Source organism: Onthophagus taurus, chromosome 1 (assembly GCF_036711975.1).
Source record: "Onthophagus taurus isolate NC chromosome 1, IU_Otau_3.0, whole genome shotgun sequence".
Classification (NCBI taxonomy): domain Eukaryota; kingdom Metazoa; phylum Arthropoda; class Insecta; order Coleoptera; family Scarabaeidae; genus Onthophagus; species Onthophagus taurus.
In genome coordinates, this window is record NC_091966.1 from 20,698,556 (window position 1) to 20,711,313 (window position 12,758).

Genomic DNA, 12,758 nt, shown 5'->3' on the forward strand with positions numbered 1-12,758 from the left:
TCGTCTTCTCTCACATTCCCACATATATTTTTATATTACCATTAACTCGGAGGTGGCCAATGACGATATTTTATATACATGCACATTTTGTGCATTGTATAATAATGAAAAAAACAATCGGGGTATCACTTTATCACTTATTTATTAAAAAATTGAGATCAAATGAAGCCATGTTAACATCACACTTTAATTGCAAGAAATGTTTAAATTGTATGTTTAAATTCCGTTGACATACGTTTAATTTTGCGTTATATATTAAAACGTTATTTTGTCTGTATAATATGGGTAGTTATAACATTTTAAAAGTTTTTCACTGAATCATTTTATTAAATGTGGTACATTTATAATTAAATATCTGCCATTTGCTTAATATCTTCCCCAGTAGGTCTTATTAAAAGTTCGGAAATCTAGAAATTAAAAAAAGGAAATAATAAGAGTTCATTAATTTAAATAAAGTGCTTACATTGACACGTTGAGGTGTGGATAACACATAAACAATAGTGTCTGCAACATCTTCACTTGTAATATGTGGATATTTGGAGTAAAAAGATTCACTTGCCTGCTCGCCATAATTTGCAGACATTATTTCAGTTTTTACAACACCCGGACATATAGACTATAATTTAACGAAAACATTTAAGTAAATATACCGGGTATTTAAAAATTGTGTTCGGATATTTTACCCACTTATAGTTCTCATAAAGATAAACAAAAAAGTCTTAGTAAACTTAGATTCTAAAATCAATTGTTTCAGAGATATGGTTGATTTTACGTTGCTTTTCAATAAAGTTTATATCTAGTCGTTTAGTCGTGTTACCCATGCAAAACTAAACACATTTTGTCTTTAGTTATTGTCAATCTCACGTCACTTTCGCTGGTGTAGTGGGTGCTTTTATTTCATGTAAGCATGAATGAATACACAAATGCAGAAATGGCAGACATGCACTTTATGTACGGTGCTGCTAATAGTAACGCTTAAGCACGTCGCCGTTACTCGGAAACTTACCCTTACCGTAATTTACCCAGTGATACATTTTTCACAAAATTGCATCAACGTTTATCGGAAGTGAGTTGTTGATCTGTGAGTACTCCTGCAGTAGAAGAGCAAGTTTTGAGAAGGGTTGAAGAAAATCCAGGTACGAGTGTAAGAAGGATCTCGGTTGCAATAAACATTAATGGACTTTTTTGTTTATCTATAAGTGGGCAACATATCCGAACACTATTTATAAACTCCCGGTATAAACGAATTAAAAAAAAATGAAATTACACTTATCCTAATTTTGCTATTCATCCTAGCTAATTCAACTCGAATATTCTCTGTCATAGCTCTTAACGCGAGCTTAGAAGATCGATACATAACATTACCAGGTATAAATAGATCATAATAAGCTACGCCACTATTAATATTGATAATGTAGCCCTCCATTTTATTGTCCTTCATAATTTTAACAGCTTCTTTAGAGGCTATTGCATAACTCATTAAATTAGTGTCCATGATTTGTTGCCAAGCTTCTAATTCTCCCGTTAAAATTGACGAGGGAATAGATACACCGGCGTTATTAATTAGAATGTGTACGGGACCAACATTTTTGGTAACCCAAGCGAATCCGTCGATAATATCTTGGGGTTTTGTTAAATCGACGCATCGGGCAAATAATTTTCCGTTATGATTGTCAACTAAGTTTTCAATTTTTTCTTGCCTTCTTGCAAAACCAACCACCTAAAAATATTTAAATATAGTTATTAAGTTTTAAAAAATACTATATAAGTTAATATTATATGAAATAAACGTATACTAACGTAAATATACGTATACGTATAATAACATTAGGACATAATTCGTAAAAACAATATTTATTAAATTAATCTGACCTTCATGCCTTGTTTTAACAAGGCTTTGACTGTAGCAGCTCCAATGCCAGCGCTAGCACCTGTTACAATCGCCACTTTATCTTTTAAATCCATTATAAACACACTATTTTTCGAAAATAATTTCAAAAATCTTGTATAAGTATGGAATAAAATGTTTTAAGTTATCGGTTTGAGTTTACAAAGCAAAGTACTAACATGCTTTATATATATGTACGTGACAGGAGTGTAGGAAGTGATAAGTGCAACATGATTACGCTAAATTGATAATTGCGATGCTATCTTGCTTCGTCATCTATCTTGACCACGCATAAAAAATTGTTTGGCAAAAGAGAGAAAGAAAACATAGTATTTGAAATATGATGAAATAAAGGATTTATTTTTAACGTCAGATTATTTAATATAACTGGTCTCGTTTGACCAATTCTTATAAAATAATAAAATTATAAGGTATTCACCTCTTTGTCTTGTTATTTATTTATTTATATTCAAATAAATAACAAGGCAAAATAAATAAAATATTTATGTTTTTGTATAATAATTAGTTGGCGTGCTACACTTACTTCCCCTACCAGAAAACAAGCAAATTCTTTTTATTAATTTATTTTATAATTCTGTGTGTATTTTAATTAATTCTTTGTGGTTTTTGGCTGATATGTATGGTTGACTGAACTGATTTGATGTCAGCAAAAGATGATTTTAAATTTGATAGTAATGGCTGAGTTTCAATTGATGGTACGGTACGTATGGAAAATTCTTCCGGTAATCTGAATCTTCAGAGATCTCAGAGATGATCTGAGACCAAGTAGTATTAAAGGTAACAGTAGTAGTATTATGGTACCACTTACAAGGGAAGTGTCGGAACTGTCCCTTATCGATTTTGTTGCAATTTGGTACAGCGATAGTATGGCCAAAAATAAGGTTTACGTATTTTTTTAATACGTGCTAATAAAGCCCCTGGGGCGAGTTATAAGGGTTGGAAATCTGGATGTGATGTTCCTGGTATAAGCTCACAATGTCAACAATTTATTGCAGAAGCTATTAGTACTTCAATCATGAACTGTTTGAAATGCAAGCATCCCATCTACCATGGGGTGATGTGTATCTGACGGAGGACATTGATGTCAAGGTTATAATTCTAAATGACTTAATAATCCCCTTGTTCGATGCGCATGCCCCAGTGAAGGATTTCACTGTACTCGAAAATCACGTCCATACATCACCCCTACGATCAAAGAGATGTTCAAATTAAAGCAAAAAGCTTACCAAAAGTTTTCGCGTACTGGTAGTAGCAGCCATCGAAAGTACTATACCGATATCAGAAACTATGTCACTGTGGAGAATTTTGGTATGAAATAAACGAAGCCAGGGGAATCCTTGGCTCATCGAAGCCAAGGATCGAAGCTCATCGCACCCCTACTGCATTATATTATGTTTTATTTTGTGTTATTTCTATCTAAAGTTACTTATTGTGTTTAAAAGAGTAAATAAGTAAGCTTTTTATGAACCGTGATGCGTTTTATTAAAACTATTTCCACATTTTGGTGCCGAAACCACGGGAAGCTTACGGAAATTTACGTAGCGAAGTGACGTGTGTGTGGAGAACAAAGAAAAATCAACGATGGATTTAGCTGTAAGAAAGACAACACGTGCTCAGTTAACCAAGCTGATAAATCAATCGAAAGATATAATCACGCGCCAATTAAATAGTGATATTGTTGATGAAATCGACGTATTACTAGCGAAAATAAAAGCGGTTCAGATAAATTTAGAAGACGTAAACGAGAGATTGGCCTACGTTTAGAGAAGATCAAATGGAAGCGGAGTGCGAAAAAATCATAGAGTACAACGAACAAGCGATGGACGCCGATGTCGGAAGGCTAACGTCAACGGGGAAACGACTAGCCAGGCGCCCAGTCCAGCTGGAAGCGGGACATCTCCAGCGATTGGTATACAAACAACCGTTAAAAATACGGTAAGGTTACCGAAACTAGAATTAAAGAAATTCAACGGTGATATCGCGACGTGGCCAGAATTCTGGGAACAATTTAAACAATCGGTTCATGATAGCGAATTAGATGACGTAGGCAAGTTTGCTTATTTAAAATCTTATTTAACGGGACGTGCGGCGGCCACTATAGCTGGGTTGACGTCGAGTGGAGCTTCTTACGTAAACGCGATAGAACTTTTGAAAGCGGAATTCGGAAACTCGCAACGTATCGTCGATTCATACGAAACGGACATTAACGGGCTTCGAAAGCTATTTAATACAGCGTCAACAATAATAAAATCTTTAGCGACACTAGGAATAGCGCCGGAACAATACGGACTCCTAGTAAAATCAATAATATTTAAAGCGTTACCGTATACAATGCGAGTGAGATTTAGTAAGGACAATTCAATAACGAACACGAGAATAGCGACGATTCGGTTTCGGTTAGCGGTGATTCAACTCAAAGCGCGGATTATAACAAAGAGTTGATAAATTTACTTCAGTTTATAAAAATTGAACTTTGTTCATTAGAACAAGCGGAGTGCGTGACAACCGAACCAGGCAAGGATCGTAATAAAACCGATAATCTAAAATCTAAACAAGGTCACAGGTACGCGAAAAATAAAGACAATTATACTGTGGCGGGTTTGTTAACGGAAGTAAAGAACGTGTGTTTCTTCTGCAAGTCGTCAGATCATACAACACCAAATTGCAACGAATCCTTGACGTTAACACAGAAGAAGGACAAACTCAAAGCCGATAGACGATGTTACAGATGGACGAAACCAAAGCATCTATCAAAGGAGTGCAAAACTAATATCAAGTGCAGAAGATGCCTCCAGCGACATGCAACGACTGTATGCGAGCGAAGAAAAGTAAGTTATCAGAGGCGTACAGACGACGAGGATACAGCGACAAACTCAACAAGTTTGTTAACAAACGGCCAACTGAACAAAGTGTATTTACAAACAGCGTGCGCACAAATAGTAACAAAAGATGACAATGCAACGATAAGATTGGTGCTGGACGGCGGTAGCCAACTCACATTCATAAGAGAATGTATCTCTCGTCAATTAAGACTAAAAGTTATTGGCAAGCATAAGATATCTATTCAACCATTTGGCGAAAGAGATCGAACACCAGCGAAGTTATGCAATCGAGTGCAAGTAAACCTCAAATGTTTGAATACAGGAAACATAACTCAGATTAATGCAGTAGAAGTTCCTGAAATTTGTTTTGATACACTGAATCCACCTACATTAAACGAACCAGCGATCAGACAATTTGCAGCAAAGTATCAGCTGGCTGATAGTTCTGAAGAAGGACAGCGTAACGGAATTGTGCTTCTGATTGGCGCAGACTATTATTGGAAGCTTGTCACGGGCGAAGTAAAACAACTGACCAATGGATTGACGGCAGTAAATTCCACATTTGGGTGGACAATACACGGACCAAGCAGCGTAGCTAACCAATACGACTTCATGGTCAGCTTTAACACAGCGACGGTTCTACATGCACAAGTAACAAGCGATTCTATGGACTTGAAACGGTTTTGGTCAATGGAAACTCTCGGTATAAACGCGACCGCGAACGTGCAAGGTGATTTTACAACGGGTTTTAAAAACAAATACATAAACTGGCGAGACGGGTGGTATGAAGTGTCGTTACCGTGGAAAATTGATCAATTTTTAGACTCAAATTACGCGGGAGCTCTAGCGAGACTAAAAACACTAACGTCTAAACTACATAAAAGCGGAAAGTTAAATGAGTATGACGTAGCAATGCGCGAATACCTAAAAAACAATTGTGCAGAAGAGGTAACTAACGTGACAGACGCGAACGGGATATATGCCACACAGGGTAGTCTACCGCGACGATAAAGGTGGGTTTCCAATCGCTTAATGAACAATTGCACTGCGGAGACAATTTAATTCCTGATTTATTACAAATGTTATTGAATTTCCGTATAGGTGCAATAGGTGTAACTGCTGACATCGAAAAGGCGTTTCTACAAATATCGATAAACGACAACGATCGCGACGTGCTGCGATTCCTGTGGTATAAAGATCCAGTACCTGAAAACTTGACGTCAGCGATGGAACTATCAAACATAACGACATACCGCATGAAGCGAGTAACGTTCTGGATCATTAGCAGTCCATTCCTTTTGGCAACAACATTGCGTAAACATTTCGAAGACCAGCCAGAAAAGTTACAAAACACATCGTCAATTTTGTCCAAGCCATTTTACGTCGATGATTTAGTGACGGCAGCAAGTACCGTGGACGAAGCTCAGAACTTATATAGCGAGTCAATGCAGATTCTGCAAGCTGCAAACATGAATTTAAGAAAGTGGTGCTCTAATGATGCAACAATGATGGCAGTGTTTCAAACAAATGAAAAGGTAACCAGACAAGGTGAGCGAAAGGTGTTGGGCATATTGTGGCATACATTACATGATGAATTAGGAGTAAGTGTACAGTCAGAGGAAGAAGACACAGTACCGACAAAGCGTAAAGTTCTGAAAACAGTAGCGAAGATTTACGACCCATTAGGATTACTTGGACCATGCACAGTAAAAGCGAAAATTCTACTGCAAGCCTTGTGGAAGAAAAAGCTGAATTGGGATGATGTATTAGACCCAGAACAAAGCGGAGAATGGTCAAAATGGTGCAAAGAACTAAATGACTTGTCTGAGCTAAGAGTGCCCAGGTGTATTATTCCAAACAAAAGGGACAAGGTGGATCTTCACATTTTTGCAGGCGCAAGTCCATATGCATATGGAGCAGTAGCTTACATAAGATGCCTATCAAACAACGAATGCAACTATGTGATGTCAAAAAACAGAGTAGACAAATCAGGTCAAAGGGAACTTACATTACCTAAGTTAGAACTGACAGCAGCTTTATGTGAAGCGAGACTTCAAAATTACATTGCAAAAAATATGTTGATCTATATCCAGAAGACGACTCTGTGGTCAGATTCAAAGATATCTTTATATTGGATTAGAGGAAAATCCAAGAAATGGAAACCTTACGTACAAAATCGTGTAAACGAAATACACAAATTGAGCGATAGTGTATGGAGATATTGTCCGGGAAAAGAAAATCCTGCAGACCTATTAACGAGAGGAATTTCAGCCAAAACATTAATTGAATCTAACTTATGGTTACGAGGGCCTAAATGGCTGAAGGATGAAGAGAATTGGCCGAACGATGAATATTTTGAACCAGATGTGGATCAAGTTAGCAGTTTGTTAACTATACAACGAAACGAATCCACACCGGAAACACAGCCCATATTTCCATTGGAAAAGTATGGAACATATGAGAAAATTATGCGAATCACGGCTTATGTTATAAGATTTATTAAATTAACAAAGAAGATGTACAAATCAAAGCGATTATCGACACAAGATCTAAATGAAGCAGATACTTATTGGATAAAATATACACAAGTAAAGGATTTGCCGAACGAGTTGAAAGCTTTGAAAAGGGGAATGCCGATACAATCATCATCTTCGATTCTGATGTTGAAACCATTTCTAGATGAGAATGGTGTCATGCGTTTATTAGGAAGGTTAGATGAAGCGCCTTTGAGCTATGATGAGAAACATCCAATCATACTACCAAAACGATCAATGTTGACGGAAAAAATTATGAGGAAATGTCATGAGGGGGTAAATCATTATGGAGTAAATGCGACTTTAGCTGAACTGAGAAAGAGATTTTGGGTTCCGCAAGGCCGTCAGAAAGTTAAAGCAGTCCTTAACCAATGTTTGAAATGTAAACGATTGAAAGCAAAACCTGGAAACGAAGTATGTGCTCCACTACCAAAAACTCGCGTAACTATGACAAATCCGTTTAACATAACAGGCATTGATTTTGCTGGTCCACTATACGCCAACGTCGCAGGTCAACGAACGAAAACATAATATAATGTTATTTACGTGTGCGGTTGTAAGAGCAGTCCATCTGGAATTGGTTCCAGATTTGATAACTGAATGTTGTATAAGAGGGTTGAGAAGGTTCATTGCCAGAAGGGGCGTTCCTGATGTTGTATACTCTGATAATGCCAAAACGTTTAAGAGAACAGACCTTGAATTAAGAAAATTATCCGCTATCTTGGAATCAGAAAAGATTCAGGATTTAGTTAGAAAGCAGCGAATTCATTGGGGGTTTATAGCGGAAAGAGCTCCATGGTGGGGTGGCTTTTGGGAGAGAATGGTAAAAACCGTTAAAGACGCATTAAAAATAACTTTAGGTAGAGCATACGTCGAACGAGACGAATTAGAAACTATTTTAATAGAAATCGAGGCGACAATAAATTCTCGTCCACTTACGTATATCAGTGATGACTCAACAGATTTGACTAAATTATCTCCTTCTCATTTTTTGACTGAAGTAAGATTTTGTATGAATTTAACCTCGAAGGAGATAAGTAGATCTGAAATATTGAAAAGGTGGAGTGATAGAGAGAAAACGTTGAAAAGATTTTGGGACAGGTGGCGTTCCGATTATTTACAACAATTGCGGACAGCGCATCTAAGAAAATCGATAAATGCAATATCATTGAATATTGGGGATATTGTTTTGGTGCAAGAAAACAGTCCTAGGTTGCAGTGGAAGATGGGCAGGATTGTGAATTTGTACCAAGGTAGAGATGGTAAAATAAGGGCATGTGAAGTAAAGTTAAGTGGCGGAACTACATTACGACGACCAGTCCAACTCTTGTACCTCTTGGAGGTACAAGCCTTTTCGCCGGGGGAGGATGTGGAGAATTTTGGTATGAAATAAACGAAGCCAGGGGAATCCCTGGTTGCGTGGAACACATCTGCGCAGCGACAACCGATAACCAGTACCACTCGAACCAGCGAGGTGAAATTTTCGAAGCGCATCGCACCCCTACTGTATTATATTATGTTTTATTTTGTGTTATTTCTATCTAAAGTTACTTATTGTGTTTAAAAGAGTAAATAAGTAAGCTTTTTATGAACCGTGGTGCGTTTTATTAAAACTATTTCCACAGTCACTTTCGCAATACGTAACGAAAAGAAAACTTTTTTTGAGGCAGAGATAAATAGTAATGTCAAGAATCCCTCAAAATTGTGGCGCTTACTGCACACCAATCAAGTGCACCCAAAGAACATCAAGACAATCGACGAATCACTTAAACATCCACAGCTAATAAATGATTATTTCGCTAATAATATTTCTTCACCTTTTTTGTCGTTGAACAACCTTGATTCTAATAAATCTTATATTTTGGATGTCAACGTATGTTTTAGTTTCGATATGGGAACGACAGGGACATTAAAAATAAGCACGATAAAATCAAATGCCTGTGGTTTGGATGCAATCGATCTGAAAATGGTAAAACTTGTATTGGAGTACTGCCTCCAAGAAATCACTCATATCATGAACTTCTCACTAATATATGGAGTTTATCTGCCTAAAGTAAGCCATGCTACGTCACTAGGAGACCTACGCCCGATTAGTATGTTACCTATCTTATCTAAAATATTAGAGAAGATTGTTGCTTCACAGCTAGTACGCCACCTGAATCATACCAATTTACTTCCACGATGCCAATCTGGATTTCGGGAGAAGTATAGCACAACGAGCGCGCATTAACTAAAATTGTGAACGATTGGTGCTGTGCCATTAATGCCTCAAGAGTGACCTTCCTAGTTGTATTCCTAGATTTTAGTAAAGCTGCTGATATCATCAATCATCAGCTTCTAATAGCCAAGCCAGTCCGTTATAGGCCCCATACACCTGCATACATATTGGGCAACCTGATGTTGCGCAACAAAGTGTTGTACAAACATGGTTAGCCATACACTGTGCGCTATTTTATGCAAACCTCAGTTGTATGTGTTGCGTTCATACGGAAACATGCCATCTGACGAAGCGGCCTGTTTAGCTATAATAATTGCTATAACCTCCGAGGATGTTGGTATTAAAAAAAGAAGGAGGAAGAGGAGAGTATGGATGAAAGAGTGGTTGAAGAAAAGATCCCTTTTTAGCCACTCAAATCTCCCCAAGGAACTTCAATTGAGTTCACCAGTAGATTACAAAAATTATTTACGAATGGACCCCACTACTTTTGGCGAATTACTGGTAATGATAACACCACTTATAGAAAAACAACATACTATAATGAGAGAAGCAATATCACCCAAGCAAAGGTTATTTGCAACTTTACGATACCTTACTTCTGGGCTTACTTACGAGGGTTTAAAGTTCGAAACAGCAATAGCTGCTCAAACACTTGGAAAGATTATTATAGAGACCTGTGACGCAATCATAAAGGTTTTGAAGAAATATATAAAGGTAAGTAATTATTACTTTATTAACGTTCATTAAAATAACAATACAAATAATATGAACTAAAAATAAACAAAGTAATATAAAACCTGAAAAACTGAAGTTATTTGACTGTTGGGCAAGTTTCTCCTACTACAATATATTTAAATAAAATCTGGGTCTGGATATGGGTCTTCTGGTCTGCCTATCTGTACCGGAGCTGGGGAGTAATGAGTTTTTGTATTATTTGAATGTGATGGGTACACGTATTGGGATGAATGTTGTGGTCTGTTCTCTAGAGTGGTGATTTGTACTGGAGATGGAGGGTATGATTGAGATAGACTACTATTACTTGTATGAGGTGAATATCCGTATGAAAGTAGACGTGAGTTTGGCCCATTTATTGTTACAGAATTTCTGTGAAGGGTTCCAAAACGCCCTTCATATAAGATGTCGCTAATGGCCTTTTTCGCGTGAATTTGCTGCTCGGGCGACATTTTCACTAGCTCCAGTGCCCAACTTTTCGCTAGAATGTCTACCTCATTGTTGGAAGCACGCAGATGTTGGCAAGCCATTCTTAATAATTCATTTCGGGTCTGAGATTCCTCGGTTGTCCCTTTTCGTTTTGGAGCTCTACGTCCTGTGGCAGCTTCTGGCATTTCTATTTCTTGAGAAGTATCTGGATTTTCCTCTTCTGCTGCATTTGCTTCTGGGTTACCATCGTCCCGAGAAGAATCCTATAAAAGGCCAAAATGGGTTTATAATATTCCTACTTTTCTTTATTAAACAATTCTATAAATAATAATTGAAGAGTCCACTGCAAAAGGGCGGAATTTCAAGAAATCTTTCGTCTTTTTTGCAGTGGGCTCTTCAATTGTGCATGATTCAAGATGCAATTCTATAAATGACACTAACGATATGTTTCTTTCAGCTACCACAAAGTGAAAATGAGTGGAGAGCTGTAAGTAAAGATTTTGAAACGAAGTGGAATTTTCCTCTTTGCTTAGGGGCAATAGACGGTAAACATATACACATATTTAAACCCCCCGGAACAGGCTCCTATTACTTCAACTATAAGCATTCATTTAGTATTGTTTTAATGGGAATTGTAAATGCAAACTATGAATTCTTGATGGTTGATGTGGGCGCTAATGGACGTGTTTCTGATGCAGGGGTGTTTTCAAATACCTTCTTCTATAAAAAACTTGTAGAAAAGAACTTGGGCCTTCCTGAACCGGAAAATTTGCCCTTAACTAATACCAAAGTGCCTTATGTTTTCGTAGGGGATGACGCTTTCCCACTTCTGGAGAATTTAATGAAACCATTTAGCAAGAGAAACCTCACCAAGGAAGAAAAAATTTATAACTACAGGGTGTCACGCAGCCGTCGGATTATTGAAAATGCATTTGGGATACTAGTGTTACGGGGGATGGATTGCGCCGAAGAAGAAACAACAGTTGTTGAATAAAACGAAATAATTTATTTACAAAATATGTACAAAAAAAAACCCTCAAAGGTTTTTTTAAGACGAAAGGGGTCGTCTTCGAATTGGCGGTTGAAGTGCTGGCTTGTTGTCGCTGCTGTTGTCGCTGTTATCGTTGTCGCTTCGGAGTTCGGTTGGAAATTGACCGCTGATGGAAACCCGGCCGCCTTATATAGGCGCCCTTGGGTAAAACCCTATCAACCGGGCGTTGTGGTTGGTTGGCGACCGTCCGATCCGTAGGTAGGGTTGACGACCAATGGCCAAGCAGATCGAACGGCGCTCAATTCGTACTTAGTGACACCCCCTCCCTCAAGGCGCTGGTTCGGGCTGCGCAGGTGGGTGTCGATGTGGTGGAGGAGCCAGACGTAGGTCGTTGATGTGGACTTTGCTGGGCTCTGCAGTCTGGTGTCTGCGGATCCAGTACGTTGTAGGTCCGGCCTCCTCTATAACCATGTGGGGTCCTATCCAACGAGGACCAAACGGCGTCGCTACATGAGCCCGCTCCATTACGAGCTGCCTTGGCAGGAACCGCCTGGGTGGTGGTACAGCCCCAGCGTATCGCTGGCGGTATCGGTGCTCGTTCCTGTGCGCTCGTCTTCTTCTCTCGGCCCGTCCTGCCGCTGGCTGTTGACCATCTTGGGGGCCCTCAAGAAACCATTCCCCAGGTCGCGGTAACTCGTATCCCAACAGCAGGGCGGCGGGGGTTTCTCTTGTCGCCGCGTTGCGCCGTGACCGAACGTTGAATAGAGCCCGATTGATGTGTCGATCCCAGGTCGTTGGATTTATGCCCTGGAGTTGGATCCGTATGCATTTCTTTATTTCTTGAATCCTCCTCTCCGCAGGATTGGCCTGAGGGTGGTATATCGGCGTCGTCCAGTGGTGGCACCCCCAACGTCTCAGCGCGGAGTCCCAGTTGGCGCTGGTAAACTGAGGCCCATTGTCGGATAAAATGGCCCTTGGATAACCATACCGGGGAAACACCTCACTCTCCAGGATATTTATGATTTTCGGAGCGCTGCTGGTAGCGGCCGGAAACGCCTCCACCCATCGACTGAACAGGTCGGTGACAACGAACACAAACCTGTTGTTATCTCGTGTTTTCACG

At 38.9% G+C, this 12,758-nt stretch overlaps 3 protein-coding genes across 3 annotated transcripts; 2 read left to right on the forward strand and 1 right to left on the reverse strand.

The window, feature by feature from the left end:
* Nucleotides 1-123: 123 nt before the first annotated feature.
* On the reverse strand, nt 124-2,198 carry LOC111416654 (farnesol dehydrogenase-like). Its single transcript, XM_023048740.2, has 4 exons — nt 1,873-2,198; nt 1,268-1,720; nt 464-616; nt 124-407 (listed from the first exon to the last, which is right to left on the reverse strand). The coding sequence occupies exons 1-4, from the start codon at nt 1,963-1,965 to the stop codon at nt 348-350; spliced, it is 759 nt and encodes a 252-aa protein (XP_022904508.1). The 5' UTR covers nt 1,966-2,198; the 3' UTR covers nt 124-347.
* Nucleotides 2,199-3,490: 1,292 nt separating this feature from the next.
* Nucleotides 3,491-7,796, forward strand: LOC139431397 (uncharacterized). Its single transcript, XM_071199072.1, has 4 exons — nt 3,491-3,601; nt 3,674-4,204; nt 4,285-5,461; nt 5,833-7,796. Exons 1-4 carry the CDS (start codon nt 3,491-3,493, stop codon nt 7,794-7,796), a joined length of 3,783 nt encoding a protein of 1,260 aa, XP_071055173.1.
* Nucleotides 7,797-7,800: 4 nt separating this feature from the next.
* On the forward strand, nt 7,801-8,658 carry LOC111416738 (uncharacterized). The gene has a single exon (XM_023048836.2). It carries the CDS (start codon nt 7,801-7,803, stop codon nt 8,656-8,658), a length of 858 nt encoding a protein of 285 aa, XP_022904604.2.
* Nucleotides 8,659-12,758: the final 4,100 nt, after the last annotated feature.